This window comes from Carlito syrichta, unplaced genomic scaffold (genome assembly GCF_000164805.1).
Source record: "Carlito syrichta isolate Samal-C Ts95f unplaced genomic scaffold, Tarsius_syrichta-2.0.1 Scaffold316384, whole genome shotgun sequence".
Taxonomy (NCBI): Eukaryota; Metazoa; Chordata; class Mammalia; order Primates; family Tarsiidae; genus Carlito; species Carlito syrichta.
The window spans coordinates 169,890-191,751 of record NW_007260480.1 but is presented as its reverse complement, the minus strand read 5'-3'; the positions used below and the strand labels follow the sequence as shown (position 1 = coordinate 191,751).

General features: G+C 56.1%; 1 protein-coding gene across 1 annotated transcript in view; it reads left to right on the top strand.

Annotated features, from left to right (window-relative positions):
* GLIS1 (GLIS family zinc finger 1) overlaps positions 1-21,862 on the top strand; it is a 91,149-nt gene that overhangs the window by 49,434 nt on the left and 19,853 nt on the right. Inside the window, exons 4-7 of the mRNA XM_021707117.1 lie at positions 18,767-18,926; positions 19,413-19,455; positions 19,856-19,899; positions 20,710-20,791. Of these exons, the coding sequence (XP_021562792.1) occupies positions 18,767-18,926; positions 19,413-19,455; positions 19,856-19,899; positions 20,710-20,791 (329 nt within the window). The remainder of the gene's footprint in view (positions 1-18,766; positions 18,927-19,412; positions 19,456-19,855; positions 19,900-20,709; positions 20,792-21,862) is intronic.

The following is a 21,862-nucleotide window of genomic DNA, read 5'->3' as shown; positions in this document are numbered from 1 at the left end:
AGCGCACACCTGTAATTCCGGCTACTCGGAAGGCTGAGGCGGAAGGATCGCCGGAGCCCAGCAGGTCGAGGCTGCTGTGGCTGGGAGCGGCCACTGCACTCCAGTCTGGGTGACCGAGTGAGACTCCAACTCAAAAAAAAAAAAGAAAGTAGATTTGTGGTTTCCAGGACTAGGGAGGAGGACTAGGAAATAACTGGCTGCTGATAGATGCAGAGCTTCTTTTGGAGTGAGGAACGTGTTCTGAAATTGACTGCAGTGATGGTTGCACAATGCTGTGAATGTATTCAAACCACGGGATCGCTCGCTTTAGATGGGTGGATTTTTATGGGTGTGTGAATTACATCTCAACAGAGCTACTAAAAAAAACTAAACAAAACAATATTCCTAAAGTCTCATAGTCAAGCCCAGGAAAATGGACACCCATGGTCACATCAGCCAGCAGATCTGACCCACCTTGACCTTGCATTTTGCCTTCCCAGGACAGAAGCCGTCAGTAACCCTCACTTTGCTAGAACACCTCAGAAACTTCTGAGCCCCTACCTATTCCCAAAGGCCAGGCCCAGGGTTCTGACTGGAGTGAAAAGCAGCATGGCAAAGTGGTAAGAGCCCGGGCTGGGATAACCCTGACATGGCAGCATTGTCACAGGTTGCGACAAAGCCATGGATGTGAGGGTTCAGCCAGAGCAGATATCCACACATTATGTATGGCCTTCATCCTTCCTTCCTGCCGTGAGAGCCCCCTGCCCATGCTGTACATGGAAATGCCAGTGGCGACATGCTAAAGCCCTCGGCAGGGAAACACTCACATGGTGCTGTGTACAGACCCCAGTTCTCTCGGTAGAGGTGTGCATAGACGGGGCCTTCTGTTGGAAAGGTCAAAGTCCTGCGTTGGCGTGATGGGGGGCCCTCAGAACTCACCCACCTGAGCCCTGCCTTCAGGTGTCCTAGGACACACACTGGGCGTGGTGGACCAGAAGGGGCCTGTGACACATTTTCTGGCCCCTTCCCCTTTATTTTACAGATGGTGAAACTGAGGCCCAGTGGGACGCTATGGTAGACAAGAGGAAGTGCATTAGAGACTGATAGTCTTAGATTCAGGTCCCCATCACCTGGAGACTTAACAGTCTTAGATTCAGGTCCCCATCACTCCAGGCAAGAGTTATCTTCACGTGAGCAGGCAAAAGGAGCAGACCCCGCCCAGCGAGAGCATGGCCGCTGGAGGAGAGACGTCAGGCTTGTGCTCAGCAGAAATGTTGCCCCACAACCCCCACCCCCCAAAAGAAGCAGTGGAGGCGGGAGGCCAGCAGGGAGCCGTGAGACTCATGCGGGAAGAGGCTGTCCTTGGGTGTTGAGAACTGTTTGGAGAATTTTCTATGCTTACTGCAGAAAACATGGAACACACAATAAGGCATAGATAAGAAAATCCAAGTCCTCCTGCTGCCCTCTCACAGGGAGTCTTGTTTGGACACGTTGGCTGCCCCAATAAAATAGAAACCGACTTTATGACCGTATTTCTAATGAGAAATGGCCGCCCTTCTGTTCTGCGGGCTTCTGATAGCCAGGCTTGGCTCGCACACAGGGAGAGGCAGAGAAGTAGAACTGGTTGGACCCCATGGATTGGAGCCTGCTGCAACAAGTCTGTTCTAGAACATACAGCCTTTCCGGGGATGGTGGAAGCCCACTGTGCTGCAGTTAGCAAATAGGTTTTCAAGCGCAGCCCTCTTGTCCCAGGCTTGAGTGGGCCTAGCCCTGGTCTTGTCATCTGTAAAATGGCCAGATTTCCTCTAATATCCTTTTCAACTCAGGCCTTCTGTGGTTTGTAAAGAGCCTTTCTCCTTACCAACAGTGAGATGGAACAAGAGTGTAATCCTGAGTAGGCAGATAACTGCACTCAGTGGACTTGCCCTGAGCACTTCTGTGTGTTCAGTCCATTGCTGGGTCGCAGAGTGATAGGACAGTCAGGACCAGGCCCATCTTGTGCCTGACTCCCACCCCCAGCCAGTGAGAGAGGAGCACAGAGCCTAACAGGTACATTGCTGAGTCCAGGGGCTGAGATGAAGGGAAGGGATCCCCAGGGGAGCCTGGCCTTAATGGCAGGGAACCAAGAAAGGCTCCCTGGAAGAGGTGGCTTATGAGCTGAAACTGGGGGGTTAGCAGGACTCAGCTAGGTGAAGCTGCTGAGACAGGCATGCTGGGACTGGCAGGGGCAGAGGCTCTGCTGTGTAGGTTGCATGGAGCATGCTGCCTCCCACTGGCATATTGGCATTACAGGGCAGACCCTGTCCCAAGCCCAGAGGAAGTTGGCCCGACCATCTCTCATCTCATTTAGTCCTCAAAATAAGCCTTCAAGCAGGGATCATTGACTCTGTTTTCCAGAAGACATCTCCAGGACCAGGGAGGCTAAGTAGCATGCCTAAGGACAAGGCAGTAAGTGGCAAAGCAGGGATTTGAACCTGGCCTTCCTGATCCAAAGCCCGCGCCCCATGTAGGAGGCTCAGGACGTGTCCCCAGACATTTGGCCTAGGCTGTAGGAAGGAGTGCTGTGGAAGCATCCACTCCACCCCGGTGCCCTGTGGTTCATGGCCACTCCTGGGGTGAATCATAGCCCCGGGCCTCCCCATCCAGGTGTGTGGCTTGGACTTGTCACTGACTCCTCTGCTTCAGGAGCGAGCCTGTCTGTCACCACTATTTAATTAAACCGGCACTCTGCCTCCCCAAGACTGCTTGGTCATCCCGGGGTACCACGTGTGAAACGGGAGCCTGGTGATGTCACCCCCATGAGGAGGCACCTGTGTCCTTCAGTTCATCCAGTGGGTGGGTTCACCTTGTGTCACCATCACAAGCTTTGTCCCCAGTCATTTTGGAATTTGGCCATCCTCCATGTCTTCCTTAATCCTTGCAACAGAAGCCATCTTGTTGTCCCCATACTTTTATGTGGGAACTGGGTTCAGAGGAGAGTCTTTTGCCCACGTCACATGGGACAGGAGCAAGGGTCTGGGTTGGATCTGGCTCAAATTTTTCTGGGTCCACGTGGAGTATGGGGATGTCCAGGGTCCCGTCACCCATGAGGACTCACCCAAGGTCATGTGCGGAACTGAGAAAGAAGTCTAGCATCGCATCCCAGACCTCTCCATGAAAGTATTACACCGCCCACTCTAATTTTTTAAAACATCAACAAAGCAACGTGGTATACAATATAACACGCAATAGGCTTAATGTTTAAAGAAGTAGAATGTAGAGAGTGAAATGCAAAAAGGAAAAATTACCTCTATCTACACCACTCAGAAATAACCATTGTTTGACACCTTGGAGTATTTTTTTCCAGAACATTCTCTACGTATATGATAATTATACTCTACTAAAATGAAATAGTGCTATGCTCCCTGTTTGGTAACTTGCTTTTTTCATGAACAATGTATTCAGGATGCCTAGCCATGAGCAGTTAACTGAGTGAATGAGTGAGGGAGCAGATGAATGAACAGCTTGTGAATGATTGAATGAATTGCAGTCCACCCAGTCAGCCACGGGGCAAGTCAGGCTTGGTAGTCTCTGCCCAGGCTGCCTCCCTGAGGAGCCAGGAGCCTGCATCTCTGTCCCATCAAGCTGCCTGTCCTTTGGAGCCGTGGACCACGGTGTCTCTCTCTGCACAGGGGTTGCCAGTGGCATGGACCGTGCTTCAGTGTGTCCGAGGCTGACCCTTGCAGCCCTGGGAGGGCGTCATTTTATGGTCATTACTCCCCCCCACAAACCAAGACACTGAATCTCAGAGGGGGCAGGTGATTTGTGCCAGTCACAGAGTCAGGATTTGAACCCAGGCCTGGGTGACCCTGGAGCACTCTGTCCCCCAAAACGAGTTACAGGAGCAGGAAGAGCCTGCCCTAAGAATCCAGGGGCCTGCAAAAGCTGGGGGAGGTGGAAACCTGGTATCCCCACCTATGACACGAGGACCTTGGAGGTTCAGCCGGTGCTAACATTGTATGTGTCTCAGGTTCCCATGCAGCCATCCTGCTTCCACCCCTGGCTGGGGTAGACCCAGAGAGGAGTCAGGCTCAGGACCTGCCCCAAAACCCAGAACCTCACAGAGGAGCCAGCGTTTGGGGCTGAGTCCTGACTTGAGGGAGTTTCAGGTGAGAGAATAGCATATGCAAAAGCACAAAGACGTGACGGTCCAATGGCCCAAGGAGTCGGTGTAACTGGAGCTAGAGAGGGTCACAGAGGTCAGACGGCCCGAGACTGGAAATGCCAGCCTGGGGTCTGGACTGTGTCCTGAGGGCAGCGAGAGCCGTTCATAGGTTTTGGGGGTGACAAGGGCGGGCTTGCAATGTAGGAATCTCCCTGGCTACAGGGCAGATGATGGATCTGGGAACAGTGGCCAGGGTGGAGGCTGGGAGGCCAGGGAGGAGAGTGGCAGGATGTGCATGTGCCTGGCACTGCCCTGACAAGCTGGCAGCGGAAGGCCTCACCTGGGTCCTGGGACTGGGTCACACCCAGACTCCTGCCCTGCCCCCAGATGGAACTGCAGGCTCTGTCTCCAGCCCTGCCAGCAGCCCCAGGGTCCTGGCTGTGCCCAAGTGCAAGGCAGTGGTTTCTTTGCTGTAGATTATTGGTGCCCAGGTCAGAGCTAAGCAGCTCAGCACAATGGCATCCTTCTCTTTTGGTCCTCCTTAATTTTAGGAGCCAAAGCTAAATGTTTTAATTTTATATTATTCCTGACATAATGCTAATGAGTTCCAGGCATCCCCTGAGTTGGGCGGTGCAGCTCTGCTGAGCCAGGCATCTGGGCTGGGCCACGCTCCCCAGAATGCCCCTCCTGCCACCCCCTTGGTTCTACCCAAGCATCCCATGGCGTGTTCTCCTTGAAGCCCCTTCCTACTTTCCCATGTGGATAGAGCTGTTTTCAGTTTTGTGTGGTGACCACAGGGTATTTCTCCCTTGTCCAGGAGAGGGAACACTCATATGAGAGCCGAACAGCCTGCCAGGCCAGCAGAAGGCCACTTCCCTCTCAGACCCCCGAGACATCCCAGATGCAGGGGAGGGGTGGCCACCTTCCTCACACCCTTCAAGAGCTTTCTGACCTGTGTTGGGCTGAACAGCTGGAGATCTGGAGTTTTAAGAGAGACTAGTGCTCTTGTGGTGGTGGCTGTCATGGCTAGTATTATTTTCTGGTGATATGGAAACATTTCATTCTCTGTTTCTAGTCATTTCTTTCCTGTGGCCCAGTGACTCCTAATCCTTTGACCACTCTGCTTGTGATTTAACACAATGTAAGAATAGGGACAAGAAACTGGGTGTGGTGGCTCATGCCTGTAATCTCAGCACTTTGAGAGGTCAAGGTGGGAGAATCACTTGAGCCCAGGATTCAAGGCCAGCCTGGGCAACATAGTGAGACCTTGTCTCTATGCAAAAATAAATAAACAAGTAATAAAAATTAGCCAGATATGGTGGCACATGCCTACACTTGTAGTCCCAGCTACTCAGGAGGCTGAGGCAGAAGAATTTTCTGAACCCAGGAGATCAAGGCTGTAGTGAGTGGTAATTGTGCCATTGCACTCTAGCCTGGGTGACAGAGTGAGACTTTGACTCAAAAAAAAAAAAAAGAACCGGTGTGAGGGCTTTAGTATCAGACACAGACAGCCTGGGCTCATTCCTCAACCCTAGGTTTGTTCCCTGGGCCATCCTTCCCCTCAGGTGTCCTGAACCCAGGCTCTGGGGGAACCCCTGTTCCCTGGTCTAGGAAGGGGGATTCTGTCTAGAGCACTCTGAAGGTTCAACAAGGCAGCGCGCAGAGAGAGCTGCCCAGCCTGACTCAAGGGCACCCATCCTCTCTTGTCCTTCTCTCTTGTCCATGTCCCCGTGTGGGAGCTATCGGTGGTCTGTATTTTACCAATGTCAGGTTTAAACTTGAAGTCCACAAACTTGAGTATGAGACAGAAAATAAGTAACTTTAAGTTTTTCTCTCACTCCCTTCCTGTTTTGAGCCCCCCAAATGTTGGATAGATAAATCTCAGACAGTTCTAGGCTACAGCCCTTCTTTCTCTCAGTTCTCAGAGTTTCTTTAAGTTCTTGGGTCTGGAGGGCTTACCCCGAACAACAGGCCTTGGAGTCATTTCTCTCTCTGACCCTGCTGAGCCGTCCTGCCCCCCTTTGGCCAGAGTCCACTTGTCCCCTGTCCATCTGAAAGACTGCCTCGGGGCCAGCTCAACAACTCAGACTCAGTGTCCCCCCACGTTGTGCTGAGGGCGAGGCCTCCCTGAGACATCCAGAGCCCTGCCCAGAAGGTTGCGCCAGGTAGCCCCGGCACCCGATAGGTCTGTAATACACAGCAGCCCTGCTTCAGGTCTTGCTTCAGCTGTCAGCACCCCCAGTGTGGCCCCAGGGGTGAACAGGCAGAGCTTAGAGACCCCAATGTTTAGGTATCCATGTCATCTACATGCGTCCCCTCCAGTGTCCCTGTCCCAGCTGGAGCATCGTTTTGGGGATGCGAGTGCAGGAAGCTTGCTCCTTCCACACCATAAGGTCTCTCCCAGCCACCACTAATTTGGAGTGTGACCACGGCCAACCAGCTGCCTCCCCCTCCCCGCCTGCCCCACACTTCCCTCAAGGCTGGTTAGTTTACCACTTGGTTCTTTCATTCATTAACAGATATTCAAGGACACAGTGCCAGGCCCTGTGCTGGGTATACTCGGATGGGTTTATGGCGAAAACACCATTTGAAATATTAACCGTGTGACTCATCATCTCCAGAGTTCTTTCCGTTTGGCCCTGAGGCCTGGGATTTTGAAACCCAGAAGCCAGGAGTTTACTCCTGTCAGCTTTGCTTTCTGCTAAGTCATCTCTTCCCTCTGGCATTTGAGTAGAGGCTCCGTGCTGTTCCACATGCACCCATCAGACAGAGGAGAACTGAGGCCCAGCAGGGAAAGGGATGTTCGCAGTGTGCATGGCCCAAGGGGCTCCTTCGTGGCTGAGTCTGCTGGGTACCCAGCTTATAACTGGATGTCGCTATGGACAGTAGGGCATCTTGGGGGGGCAGAGCTGTTGGCAGTAGTTCCCAACTGCTGGGAAGCCCCAGAGTGGGCCCTTGGACAGATACCCTTGGATTTGACTCTCCCCCTTCCTTAGCCTCTGAGTGATCACCCAGCTGCCATCACTGTTGACCTTAGGAGGGGCTGTGTATTACAGCCCTATAGGATGCTGGGCAGCTTTCTCATTGAATTCCACCACCACGGGATGAACAGACTCCCAGGAACCTCCCAGGAAGTTCCCTTCACTCAGTGCCTTGGTTTACCCATCTTAAAAGCAGCGGTTCAGTCCTGCCTCTCTTGGGGTTGCTGTGATGCTGATGGGACCAGGGATGGGAGGTGCTTGGCAGATGGAGACACCCGGCCACCAGAAGGGTTTGCCTCTGGTGGTGTTCCCATCTTCTCCTTCCCTCTGTGGGTTGGATTGCGTTTGCGTGTGTGTGCATGTCATGGGTTCCTAATTATAACAGCCTTCCTTGCCTGTCATGACAGCACGTGCAGGGCTGATGCCCTGGCTGTGGCTGTCACTGTTCCATCTGCCTTAACTAAGCACCTACCACAAACCCAGGCCTGGTTCTGCCGGTGCAGGAGGGTGTGGCATTGGCCATCTGACCTCATGCAGACATTACCCTAAGTGCCGGCACAGGGCCAGCCCACCTCGGGGCCTCCCAGTTGATGGTGGTAGGTGCTGGGTGGGCGTGTGGGGATGCTGTGGCAGTTCAGCCCGGCCTGATGACACCATAGGCCTCAGGTGGCCAGTCCGACCCAGTTTAGAACCATGAGCTGTCCCCTGAAGTACCACCCCTGAAGGTAACCTTAGGAACCATGTCATACCCCCAAGCAGCCCCAGCGGATACACAGCATTCAACTCTGTCCTGGACATCTAGGACAGGTGGCTCACAGTCTCTCCCAGAACAGTGCCAACTGTGACTGAGCAGAGGTCTCTCAGTGATGTCCCCACCCATGACTTCCACAGGCCTCTGCTGCCCCTAGAGCCACACATGCCAGCCAGCCTTCCCAGCCCAGCCCCAGCTTCTGCCCCTCTGGCCAGGTTCTGAGCACTGCCGCCTCACAGGGTGGGGGTCTAGAGCCCTGTGGGACAATTCTGGTGGGATCTGGGCCTCAGGTACACACAGGGCAGATTGCTCCCTCCCACCCAAGGCTTCACCTGGGGAATTTTGCATGTTGTACACTTGCAGTGGTTCCTGGTGACCTGACACTAAGTTTTCTTCCAGGCGGTGGGTGGAGTGTCTCCAGTCCCATCCTTACCCAGCAGCCCCAAGTGTGTCATGCAGGGCTGGGCATGCATTCACCCACTGCCCATCCACCCTCCCTGCTGTTTCTGATGGGAATTTGGTTGAGGACCCAAAGGGGGACTAACCTCTACTGAGCACCTGTCTGGGCCCAGTACCAAGGCCACACCCTGTTATCCATCGCAGGCCTGAAGTCAGGAGTATCACCCCTCTTTTCAGCTAGAACACTGAGGTGCATGGGGGCTGGGAAGAGGAGGAATTGGACCTGCATCCCAACCGTGGTGTGGGAAGGGGAACGTCATGCCCAAGTGGCCATAGAGGCAGGTTTATTTGTGGAGAAAGTTGAGCTGGAGGCTGGAGGGAACCCATTATTCATCCTCCTGAAGGAGCACTCACCAGCCTCACCCCCAGGGCTTCTGGTGAGATGCTGCACCCACCTAAAGAGTGTCTCCACGGCAGATGGGAACAGACGTTTCTGTGTGGGCTGGCTATGAAGGCGGGATGGACTGCTGTGTGGCTCATGCCTGTGCCAGCCTCCCGTCTGCCTCCCTTCCCAGGGGGAGCTCCTTGAGGGAGGGCGAACAGTGAGAGACGGCAGTCCTGGCCTCAGCACAGGGTGATGGCAGGCAGAATGGGTCGGGGCACACAGAGAAGGGCAGCAAGGAGGAGAATCAGGGAATGCCTGGGGCTTGGGCCAAGCCTTGCAGAACAGGGAGAACTGGACTGGGCATGGAGTGGCACGAGAGCAGAAGACACAGCATGGGGCCGAAAGCTGTGACCTCAGCTGGTGCATGGGGAGAGGGTAGACATGGGGCTAGAGAGGTCAGTGGGGCCACAGGGTGGCCTGGGCCTGGTCTAGGGGTGCTTTCAGGCTGTATCTCCCCTCCCCAGGACCAGGCCAGCCACTGCAGGGAAGTCGAGAGGCTCAGTGGACCCGACCCCTTCTGCCTGCAGCCTCAATGTCACCTCCTGGGGGCTGCCTAGAGCCATGGAGAGGGGCGTACAGGGGTGTGACTGCCCATGGTCTGGCTGTGCTGAGGGTGTTAGATGTTGGTGTGAGGACATACCTTTATGTACCCACCTCTTGGAAGCCTGATCTGGATCTTGTCTCTGGGTGGAGTGCCTTTCTCCCTGGGCACACACAAATCTTCTTGAGGCTATCCATATTCTAGGTGAGGGCCATGCTGTGTATGGGGTATGTGACTGGGGAGTTAGCATGTTTGCACTTGTGGTAGGTCTGGGGCTTGGGCATCTTTGAGTATATATGTGAGCGTGTGTGTGCTGGCCTGTGTGTCTCTATGATGTGAGTCATGGGGTGTGGGTGTGAATGTGGTTTATGTGTGTGGTGTGGTATATGTGGTGTGTATGCGTGATGTATGTGTGTGTGGGTGTGGTGTGTGTATGTTCAGGGGTTTGGTACAATGTATGTATATGTATGGTATGATGTGTGTGTGGGGTCATGTGGTACAGTGTGGAATATGGTATGATGTGGTGTGTGTGGCATGTATGTGTGTTATATGTAGGGTGATACGATGTGTTTAGGGGTATGATGTGTGGTATGGTATGCGGGTGTGGTGTGGTGTGGAGTGCGGTATGATATGTGTGTGCTCACGTGCTGTGGTGTGGTGTGGCGTGTGTGGAATGTGGTGTGTGTGAGTGTGGTGTGTATGAAGTGTGTTGCTGTGGTGTGTATGGATGTGAGTGTGTGTGTTTGGTGTGCATGGGTGTGGTGTGTAGGTGGGAGAGTTGCTGGGTGCTGTCGTGAGTGTACGTGTAAGTCAGTGTGTGGCTGTCCTGGGCCTGTCTTTGACGCGGGGCTCATAGGGAGGCAAGACGCTAATGTCAGAACGTGCGTGTTTATGCTTCTGGATCTAAACTGGTGGTTTGGTGCACTTGAGCCACTCTGAGCCATGTGCTCCCTGCCCCCTGGTCGAGCCCCTCCACATCCTAGCTAATGTCCAGCCACAGTTCAGCACTAGAAGCACCCAATCCACCTGTCCATGGGGTCCCCATGGAAGCAGACCCAGCCCCCTGCACCTCCTGCTCTGGGTGCTCAGGGGTGACCCTCTTGGTCCGGCCAGCTGACCGTCTTTCCGGGACTCCTTCAACTGCCAGGAATAGGAACCCATTTCTTGCCTGGGCTAGAACTTCCTGCTAGAGAAAACTCCAGCCCAGAGCTGTCAGTGTGTTCCTGGTGAAGGGTCTGGGTATCTGCGGCCCCTACCTCACCAGCTTTGAACCCCTCCTCCCAAGGATGGGCTCACCCTGATGGGCTCTGAGATGGAGGCTCTTGTCCTGTCTTCCTGTGCTTGCTGTATCTGCATCCCCCCCACCCCCAACCTGCCAGCTTCTCTAAGTGGTTGTGCAGGCCCAGTGCATGGAGTAAACGGGAAGAGGTCCCTACACTCACATCTCACAGCAGCGCTTGGCCTCCGATCCTGGCTGCCCAGACAGTCATGTGCCCAGGGTCCAGGGCATAAACCTTGGTGCTCACTGGAGTCCGAGCAGGCTCCCTCCCATGTGTGAGCACATAGCCTACACTCCCTGGGCCTCAGTTTCTTCCTCTGCAACACCAGAGGTGGCTGTACCCACCTAACAGGACTAAGGAGATGGTGTCGAGGCAGAGCTCGGCCCAGTCCTGGGTACACAGTCGCCGTGGTAGCTGCTGTTACCAGTCATAGTCTCCCTCCTCCACACACCTTCTGTCCATTCGTTTATGCAGGTGACTCGGAATGCCCAAAACTAGACCAGGTCTCCAGGGCCTCATGGTCCAGAGTGGAGCTCAGGCTGGTGCCCTCCAACCTCCCCTCCCAGGACTCTCCTCCGGGTCTGTCCCTTCCCTCTTGCCTTGACCTCCCCCCGGAGAACTGATGAGGCACCCCCCACGGGGGATCACAGGGCAGTGACCTCAGGGCCAGCCGGCAGCCCCCTCCTAGAGTGTGGGGTGAAGAGTGGCCTGCAGCTCCTGGCTGGTTGGCCTTTAAAGCTGGCTAGGCACAGGCTTATTTGAATCTTGGAGAAGGGTCTGGCACCGCACATTCTCCCATCCAAATCATTGCTGTAGAGTAACTTAAAAGTTTGTACAAAAATGAGAAGTTGATCCCTGAATGGCCTGCCAGACTCTGTAACCCAATACATTTTACCCTTAAACCAGAAATGTGTTTGTTTAAGAGCAAGTCACTGGCAAATGCCAGGACTGGAGGCATTTCCTCCCCTGCTCCGCCTCGTGCCCTGTCCCCCAATCCTCCCTTCTACTCTCTGCCCAGATTCTCAGTTAGAGCATGAGAAACTGGATCCTCCCTCCCTTTGGGCCATGCCAGCCATGGGGAGGAAACTTGACATTCACTAGGTACCAGCTGTGTGCCAGTTCCTATGCTGACTGTGTCCTTTTTGTTACTTTTAACAGCCATTTGCGGTGGCCCCATTTTAGAGAGGAGAAAAATAAAGACAGAGATGGGATGGGACTGCCCAAATCTGGGCTCTTGGATGGGGAACCCCAGCGCAAGCCTCTGTCTAGTGTGACTCCATGGACTTCCGTTGCCTTTGCTTCACAGTGCCAGACGCCTCACTAGTGAAGCAGGGACCTTAACTCTCCCCCGGGGCTGAGGGAAGGGAACAGTCACTGCCCAGTGCTGCGGTGTGCCAAGCCCCGTGCTAGAGCTCCCCTGCCCGACCTCAGCCCTCTCCCAGACACGTAGAAGGCTCAGAGGGTGAGCCCAGTCTGCAGATTCCAACATCTGACCCAGGCCCAGCGAGTCCTGGGCATCAGCCGTTCCCCTCTTTCTCCCCCAACAGAGCTCAAGGGGTCCCTGGGCTTGGCCTGGAGGGGAAGATGCCACCCCTCCCTGGCTCGGGATGGCCCTCTCAGGCTTTCATCTCCCGCCCTCTGTCCCGCGAGCTGCATGCAGTGGTAATGGATTGCAGTGGACTTTTTTCAATTAGGTTCTGATTTTCCCCTGCCTGTTACTATAAAACTCCAGATGGTCTGGGGCTTCACGGTTCCCGGGGTATTTTCCCCCATTATTTTAATCTTCTTGTGTAACATGGCCCACATGTGGGAACAAGACTCTGCTCTGCGGACGAGCCGGGCACTTTCTTTGCCGCTTCTCCCATCTGTGTGGGGACGTCCTGCAGGGAGCGTCCTGATTGCCAGCATCAGTGGTGGCGCTGGACCTGGGCCTGGCCCTTCCCCATGAACGGAACCCAGGATGGCCGGTTTGAAATCACCTGAGTGAGAGCCTGGTTTCGGTGCTTTAAGTAGGGATTCCCAGGGCAGTGGCCAGAGTGGCGAGGGACACGTATGGACACATCAGCCTCAGCCAGGCCCGAGGTCACATCCCAGCTCTGTTACTTGCTGACTGTGTGACCTGGAGCCAGTGATGTCACCTTTCTGAGCCTCAGTTTCTTCATCCGCAGTGTGGGGGCGGGGGCAGTAGCTTCCCCCACAGGGCATGTTGTCTTGAGTAAATGAAGCACATGCTGCACCCGGCCCATGGTAGGTGTCTCAGAGGGTATCAGCCAACCACTTAATACCCTTCTAAATTCAGGATTCAGAGGCTGGTACTTGTGAAGGCACTGGGGAGCCATGCAGGGTCTGAGCAGGGAGGGACATGAATACCTTGTGAGAATGAGTTGAAAGGGACGAAAGGAAGGCAGGATGGTGCCTGGTGCATTCACCCAGGGAAGTGATGCTGGGTGTGGACCAGAGCAGCAGGGTAGATGAGAGGCGAAGGCACAGGCAAGAAGGATGCTCAGAAGGTACCATTTCCCTGGGTTGGCAGCGGGTTGGATGCCAGGAAGGAGGGGAGTCAGGAGCTGGGTGGTCCAACCAGCAGAGGTGGCACCAGAGTCCCCCAAGTGAGCAACCTTGTACTGCACCATTTGCTGGGCTGTATCGATAATTGCATAGGGTGGTTCTGGACAGTCTTTTGGGATCAAAATCCCCAGACTCACTTGCTCCAGAATGAAGCACCATGTGTGGATGAAGGGAGCCCCAGAATCCCATTTCTCTTTCTCTCTCTCCTTTCCCTACTCCCTTTTCTCTGATTCAGCAGGTCCTTAGCTGTTTCCAGAATATTCCACCCCCTGGTCTCCCGCCTGTGTTCATGCTTTGCCCTCTCCCTGAAATGCTGTGTTCATGCTTTACCCTCTCCCTGGCTCTGCTTGTCCACATACTGCTTCAGCACCAGGGCTAAGCGCCTCCATGAAGGCTTCTGTGGATCCCCAGCCTCTGCCCGCTGGAAGCCCCCGAGGCAGCCCCTTCTTAGGGCCCTGAACACGTTCCACTTTGGAGCTGCCCTCGAGTCCCAGCTCTCGGCATACTGCCAGGCTCCTGGAGGGGCTGCTGAGTGAGGCAGGAAGGTATGAATCTGTGTGCCAAGAGAGGAGGGGCAGGGTGAGTCCCAAAAGTGAGGAGTGGGAGGACAGGTGTGCACGATGGCAGTAATGGAGTAGGTGGCAAGGTGGGGTGGATGGATGACGTGCACACATGGCTCTCAGGCTGCCAGGCTTGGCCAAACTTCCTCCCACGTATGGCAGATGGATGGTTCTCTTATGTCTCAGAAGAGGTAGTAGTTCTGCCTGTGGCATAGCCCAGACTCTGTGCCCCTGGCACAGGTGGGACATCCCCTCCCTGCTCCCCACTTATAGGCACCCAGCTCTTACAATGGGGACCCAGGGGCTGCTCTACCAGCCTGTGCACCTGGACATTGGCAGCAGGAGGCAGGTGTCTGACCAAGAGAGCCTGAGACAGCAGGGATGTAGGGGAAGGAATGGAAGGAAGACCTCACCCTGGTGGCCACCCCCCGTGGTGCAGGCCCCATGGAATCATCATTACACCCTTGGGTCACGGTGGCATTGCCTTAGGGCCCATCCTCCACCCCCTTGGGGAAACAGAGGTCCAAAGTATTTGTGGGGGGTGCCTCTTGGCTCCAGTTCTGCTCCAACAAGACCCGTGTTTCTATTCTGGCAGCACCTGTACCCTCCAGCACAACAATGGTGGGGTTCTGCTCCCTGCTGCTCTCCTGGCTTCTATTCAACTGGTGGGTGGGGCCTCTTCAAGCCGCTCCCACCCCCAGAGGCCGCCTTGCTCTCAATGGAGGCTGCTCCTGGCACCCCTGAGTTCAGTCCACACCAGGGTCCATGCTGGTTGCCCCCCCGACCCTCAGCACCTCATCTGTCAGTGGGGACAGTAACCCTTGCCCATAGGCCTGTGATGGCACCAGACCCAGCAGAGCTGAGCACTCAGTCGGTGCCAAGCCAGTGGTCACTCCTGTCCTCCTGGCTGTGCCAGTGTGGGCCCTGTCTGGAACGCTGGTCCCAGTGGGGCCATGGCTCTATCAGGAACATCCACAGCATCCTCATCGCAGACCAGTCCTGACAGCAGCACCTGTCTCCACCTGCTACTGCCTCTGGTTCCACCTGGAATGACAGACACTCCCTCCAGGGCACCCTGGCCAGCTGCTTGTTATACCCCAGCCTGAGGCTCAGTCCCAGGGAGTTCTGGGGGCAGGACAGGATGAGGTGGGGCTGGCTTGCACAGGTACACACGCATGCTGGGCACCATGATGGGCACCCCCACTGGATCACATTTCTGTCCCACTTTTTGCCCCATGATTGAGCTGCCAGCCCTGCCTTCAAGGACTCTCCAGCTCTCAGCCCAGAGGCATGGGGAGAAGGCCAAGGCTGCCCAGTAAAACTTACCCCACAAGCCTGGGTGGTGCAGAGGGTATGGGCAAGTGGGAAAGGCTTCTCAGAGGAAGTGGTGCTAAATGAGCCAAGGAAGGAAAGGCATTCCAGGCCTAGGGAACCATTCAAGCAAAGGCCTGAGCGTGGAAGTTCTGGAAATTCCTGCCAGGCTCCAAGACAGTCTCTCCCTCCTGCAGATGACATGCGGGTTGTCCGTGGCAGGAGAGGCGGTTGGGTCCATGTCAGAAGACTGGGAGCCACCAAGCTACAGATCCTGGACTTTTGAAAAAAAATTATGAATTAGATTGTCCGAGCATTGGAAGGGAAAGTGTCGCAGGAGGGGCGCAGTCTGGCAGAAGCGGGAGGTGTGTGTATGGGGGGAAGCAGCAGCTTTGCTGAGTAGAGGGCAAGCCAGACAGGAATGCACAGTCCTGTGGGGGAAGGTGATACACCGATCATGGCATGTCACCTTCTCCCAGTTGGGAAGATCGCACAGCTCCGGAGCAGATCCTGTTCTGCCACAGATGTCCTCCCTGCACGGCCCAGGAGGAACAAAGGGACGAGCTGGACTTGGGGAGGAAACCTCGCTCTCACCGAGTCTCCTCCATCTCACATTGGGGTGAACTTGGCACAAATCCATGGCAGGCGAGTGGGGCTGGGGGTGTGGCTTGTGGCCTACTTATTCCCCAAACAGAATTTCCTTCTGGTTTTAATGCATGGAAAAGGAACAACATCTGGAAGTAGGAAACAGAACAGCCTCTAAAACCCAGCTGCAGGCGGCCTGCCTTGGACCAGCCCCGTCAGAGCATGGCCTGTGGTTATGGCCGGCCTTCAAGGCTTCAAGGCACAGGCGAGGAGGGAGCTCACCTGGGGCCGGTCGCTGTTTCTGGGCCTTGTCTTCATATCTGTCTGGGCAGTTCTGCCCTGGCCTCTGCTCCATCTGTTGCCTCTGCCCTGGGGCAGGCTTCTGTGACCCTCCTCGAAAACTGCTATAGCTACTTTGTTACCAGCAGCCAGAGGGGTCTTCCTAGGACACAGATCTGGCCCTATCCCTCTCCTCTTAAGGCCCTTCTGTGGGCCCTACTGTCCTCAGCATGGAGAGGCTCAGCCTGGCCTCTGAGCCCCACCGTCTGGGCTTCGTCTCACTCACCAGCGTGTACCCACATTGGCCACAAAGGAGCCTCTGCAGGGAGTCTGTTCCTTTTCCACTTTGGTACCTCTGAGCTGCCCTCCCCTGGCCATCACCTACTCTCTTCTTTGCATCTGCTGGCCATGGGTCAAGGCTTAGGTGAACCAGAAACCAAATGAAGTGAGTGCAGCAAGCAGTGTTGGCATACCTGACTGCCTGTGTCTCCACAGGGCCTACATATTTCTCCAAGCCTGGATCAGTCACCAAGTCCTTGGACATGTTTCATGGCCCCCATGCTGGCGTTGGCACCTTCTCTGTGCTGCCACAGCCCCTGTGTTCCACAGCTCGGCTGTGATGTTTTATGATTGTGTGTGCGCGTGCATGCATGTGTGTCTCCCACATGGTCTGTGTACTCCCAGAGGGAAGGACCCATGTCTAGTTCTGCACCTTGGTACTGCCCAGCACAGCCTGGAGCCAGTCTGTCCAGATGAACAGGCCTTCTCTGAGAAGGACTAGTGGTGCTGCGCGGCCCTGAAGCAGGGCCATGGAACAAGCCTTGGACTGCAGGGCCTGCTCCACCCACAGTCCTCCCCAGGCACCACCCACCACTAAAGGATAAGGTGCCTTTAAAGCTGGGGAGGACACAAAAGAACCCGGTGCCTGGCTCAAGAAAGAAGGAGGTCAAGTGTTCCCAGTGAGGACACATCCCTGAGAACTTGAACTCCTTGGGGCTGAGCCCCAGAAAAGGGTGTGGAAAGCAGGATGTGGTGCCCTGCCCCTCGGGGAACATGGCTGTCCCTACCTCCTCGGGGCACCTGCTGCTGGGAGCCCAGGCTGGCCCCTGGTTCAGAGGAATGGGGTCCCACGGGTTACTCTGGTCACGTGCCCACTGCTGGCAGTTCAGCCTCGAACCTAGCGGATGCGACCGATGCCTCAAGAGAGGGAGGCAGCCTCCTCTGGTTCCTTCCTCCTCAAGGGTCACCTGGGAGGGCAGCGGGCAAGAGACTCGGCCTGAGTCCTGTCTTCACCATGCCACAGCCCTGTGACCTTGAGCAGGTCACTCAACCAAATGAAGCCTCCATCTCTGAGACAGGGACATCGATACCACATACTTCCCGGCTGTTATGTGGTCCAGTACCCAGCACCATGCCCAGTGTCGGTCCCCTCCTCCCGCCCATGTGTGAGCATGGCCAGAGCATCAGCCTGGCTTGAGCAGGGGCAGACAGCGGGAAGAAGCTGGAAGGAACGACCAGTCCCACGAAAGGCCAAGAGGCTGCTGCCTCCACTGGGCTGCATTGGAGCTGGACTTTGAAGGCCGAGGGAGCATTTGATGGGTGGCTATGAGAGAGGACATTCCTTGCTGAGCAGCTTGCGTGAACAAAGGCTGGCAATGGCCCGCCAACTCCAGATGTTGCTGTAGTGCATGGGGTAAAGAGAGGCAGGGAGCCCGGGACTCAGTGGCTCAGCCTGTAATCCGAGCACTTTGGGAGGCCGAGGCAAGTGGATTGCCTGAGCCTGCGGGTTCGAGACCAGCCTGGGCAACCTGGCGAGACTTTGTCTCTACAATAAAATAAAAAAAATAGCTGGGCGTGGCAGCACACATCTGTAGTTCCAGCTACACGGAAGGCTGAGGTGAAAGGATCGCTGGAACCCAGAAGGTCGATACTGGGGTGGCTATGAGTGTGCATGCCACTGTACTCCAACCTGCATGAAGGAGTGAGACTCCAACTCAAAAAAAAAAAAAGAGAGGCAGGGAGGTGTGGAGGCCATGTGTGGGAGCAGAATTGGGTGCTATGTGAGGGACGCCTCCATTGACGGCTGTGGGCATGGACTCTGTGCCAACAGAGGGCAGAACCCTTCCTCATTCGGTGTCCTGCCCCTGGGGCCCCCATATCCACCCCAGGTGGCCACACAGTCTCAACTCAAAGAAAAGGAAACGAGACAGAGGGGGCCAAGGGCACTGACCACAATCTCGCTGGGACAGGGCCCCACTCGGATCCAGGCCCAGGGCCCCTCGATTCAGACTCTCTATACTAGGATGCACCTGCCCTTGCAGGCTCCTGTCTCAGAGTTGAGTGGCATGTCATGTCCAGGTGGCACTGAGAGAGCCCTACAGGTCCAGAAATGGAAAACCCACTCTCTCCTCCAGCCCTGATTACCCACTTTCTTTTTCTTTTTTCTCTTTTTTTTTTTTTTGAGTCCGTCTCACTCTGTTGCCCAGGCTGGAGTGCAGTGGCACGCTCAAGGCCGCCGCAACCTCGACCTGCTGGACTCTGGCGATCCTTCCGCCTCAGCCTTCCAAGTAGCCAGAACCACAGGCACTCGCCTCCATGCCCAGCTGATTTTTTTGATTTACTGTAGAGATGAGGTCTCACCAAGTGGCCCAGGCTGGTCTCAAACCCGCGGGCTCAGGCAGTTCTCTCACCTCGGCCTCCCAAAATGCTGGGATTATAGGTGTAAGCCACCACACCTGGCCCGGTACCCCACTTCTAAGTTGGGGTGTTCTCCTTCTGGATCCACCATGGTTTCCAGATAGCCTGCGCCCTGAGCACTTCACGGGGAGCTCTGGAGGGTCGGACGGAGGTGCTGGGGCCAGGCAGGCCTGGGAGGGCGAGGTTCCAGGCAGGGAGGGGGGCAGCCCTGGGGCCGGGAGCGCCCCTCACCAGCCTCTCCTGCAGTTTGAAGGCTGCAGCAAGGCCTTCTCACGGCTGGAGAACCTCAAGATTCACCTGAGGAGCCACACAGGCGAGAAGCCATACCTGTGCCAGCACCCGGGCTGCCAGAAGGCCTTCAGCAACTCCAGCGACCGCGCCAAGCACCAGCGCACCCACCTCCACGGTAGGCCCGGCGGGTGGAGGCCCAGGGGCAGGGGTGGAGGATGGGCACACACCTGCCACTTTTCCGGGGCAGAGCCGGCCACATAGAGCCCCTGCCTTGCCTTTCAGCCCCATGGACATTTGGGCCAGGATCACTCTCTGGTGGGGGGGGCGGGGTCTTGTGCATTAGACGGTGCTCAGCAGTGTCCCTGGCCTCTATCTACTAGACAGATGGTGGGCAATGTTCCTTCTCCCAGTGGTAACAACCAGAAATGACTCTGGTTATTGCCAAACATCCCTGGGAGCGAGGGAGGCAAACTCCCCCCCAACTGGGAACCACTGCTTTGGCCCATGGTACCAGCTGGGCACCAGAGCCTTGCGCATCCACATGGAGAATGGGCTCCCCCTCCCACATCCTCACCTGAGCCTGCCAGCCATGCCCACAGCAGGCTGCACCCTGCTTCTCCCACCCTCTATCCGCCCCCACGCCCCCTCCACCTGGAGACAGGCCAGAGGCTCTCAGGGCCTTCTTTGTCCCGCGAGCACTGCAGGTGAGGAGTTCAGGTGGGCAATTGCCCAGGACTCTGGGCTCCTGTGCTGATGACCCAGCCGCAGGTGCTGCTGGGTCTCTTTCCGCCTCTCCTCCCTTGCTGGTGTCAGGCAGTGGAGAACCAGCAGCTTATCACAGTGTGGGTCTAGGCATGCCCCCATGTGTGGTCAACAAAGCACTACATCACCCTCAGGATCTCACACCAGCCCTGCCATCAGGGAGTCACTAGCCCATTTGACAGAGGAGGTGAGCAGGGTCAGCTGGACACTGGCAGAGCTGACTCAGACCTGAGCCTTGCACTGGTCTCACAGGCCTGGAGTGAGGCGCACGTGCCTGGGAGGACCCCAGCCTGTGTCCGGCGGGAGACGGGTCTGCAGCTAGTGCCCACGTCTGGGCCTCAGGCCTGCTTTTCTGCTCTTCCAGCTGGTGTTTGGGGAACTCGTGGGTGAGGGCTAGGAGATCTGAGTGGCCAGCAGCTCAGCCTGTCCAGTTCCCGGATGAGGAAACAGAGGCCCGGGAGGGCAACTGACCCATCTAGGGTAAGGTGGAGACCATGGTCAGAGCTGAAAGGACATTTGCAGGCCTCTGGTCCCAGCCCTTTACCTAACAGCTGGGAAAACCCAGATCCAGAAGGATGGGGTTGAGAGGCAGAAGATAGCAGGGAAGTAACATTCCTGGGGCTCTACACATCCCCTGGCCCCCGTGGTCTTACACACACCACCCCCCGTTTAATCCTGGTGCCACCCCAGAGTGGGGGCCATTACCCTCACATTGCAAGCAAAGAAATTGAGACTGAAAGACCCAGTCATACTCCTGTTCACAGCAGGTACGTGGCAGAGCTGGGATGCACACTGGGCTGACTGACTCTGAGCCCAGTGCTCCTTGCTGGAAAAGATGACGTGGCAGTCACCCTGGGGAGGCAGAGCTGAGCAGGGGGGACAAGGGTGACAAGGAAGTGCCCTGTCCCCAGCCTGAACCCCACTCCACTCCCTCCCCAGCGACACTGTCACAGGCTGCACTGGGAACATGGAGTGAGGAGTGGCTCTAATAACCCCCTGCCCTTTGTTACTTTCCAGCCCATGGGGCCCTTGGCTCCCTGTCCAGACCCTGAGAAGCAGTTTGTGCCCCCTCCCCTGCATGTGTTTCCCAGAGGCCACAAGGCAGCACCCACCACACCAGGCTTCTCTGCACGTTCTCCCCCACCCCCAGCCTCTGGGACTACCTACCCTCACCCACCCCTTCCCTCCCTGCTTAGTGCATTTCCTGGACCCAGCCCCAAAGCAACAGGCCTCTGGCCCCCACTCGGTGCGTGAGCAGAGCTCCAAGGCCTCAGTCAGGTCAGGGCACAGGGTTATCTCTGGCTTTCATCTCCTCAAGAGGTCCCCAGGAAGCCTGGGCGTGCAGCCACCAAGCTCAGCACCCCCTCATATGCAGCTTCCCACATCCATACCACAGGACCCACGTAGGGAGCCTCATTCCCCAGAGGGCACCAGCATGTCCCCAGTTCCTCTCTGGTATCGGAGTACATGAGATTCTCTCCATGGGCAGGAAAGTGTCTCTAAACAGACTGGAGACCAGGCTTGGGTTCTTCCCTGGGCCCTGCCTCCTGGAGGTCTGAGGAATGCCCCTGGGACTCCCCACGCCTTCTCAGAGGCATCTGCCCCAAGAGAGCAAGGGAGGGTGAGCTGAGGCAGATGTGAAGACCCGGCCCACGGCCCCTGCTACCTCTCCTTGCCTGTTCTCTTGCTGACACAGTGCTGACCAGTCCTGCTGTGTCCCAGGCGCTCAGTGTGGGGTTTGAGTCCTGACTGCCACTAACTCCCTGTGTGGACTCGAGTAAGCTGCTGTCCTACTCTGGGCCTCAGTTTCCCCTTCAGCATGGAGTAATACTCTTACTGGCTCTGAGGTCTTGGGCAAAACCTCGGCCTTGGTTTCTTCATCCGCCAAGTGGGGCCAATTCTTATGGGGTGGGAGTGGGTCGCAGGGCGATCACTTATGGCCAGTGCTTAGCACAGCGCCTGTCTGCCCCATGAAGCGCTGTCCTCATCACAGATGGGAAGGGGCACCACGCAGCAGCGGGGTGCATCCTCTGTTAGCAGAGGAAGGCAGCCCTTGTGCTGGAGAATGTGTGCGACTCCAGGCTGGGTTTGGCCACTGGCTGGAGACAGCCGCAGGGTTTCCTGAGCGCTCACAGGGAATGGGGCCTGAGGAATGTTCTACACACGTCAGGTCCTGGAAAAACAAACATGGAGATGGGCCCCGCTGCCCTGTTTCCAGGCGAGTGCGCCTGCATACACGAGCCTGTTTGTTTGCTTTGTGACAAAAGCGAATGGATTTGTATCAGTATCCCCAAGGGACAGGGCCTGGGCCAGCTCAGGGGCAGAACAGGGCCCTGTGTATTTGTGGGG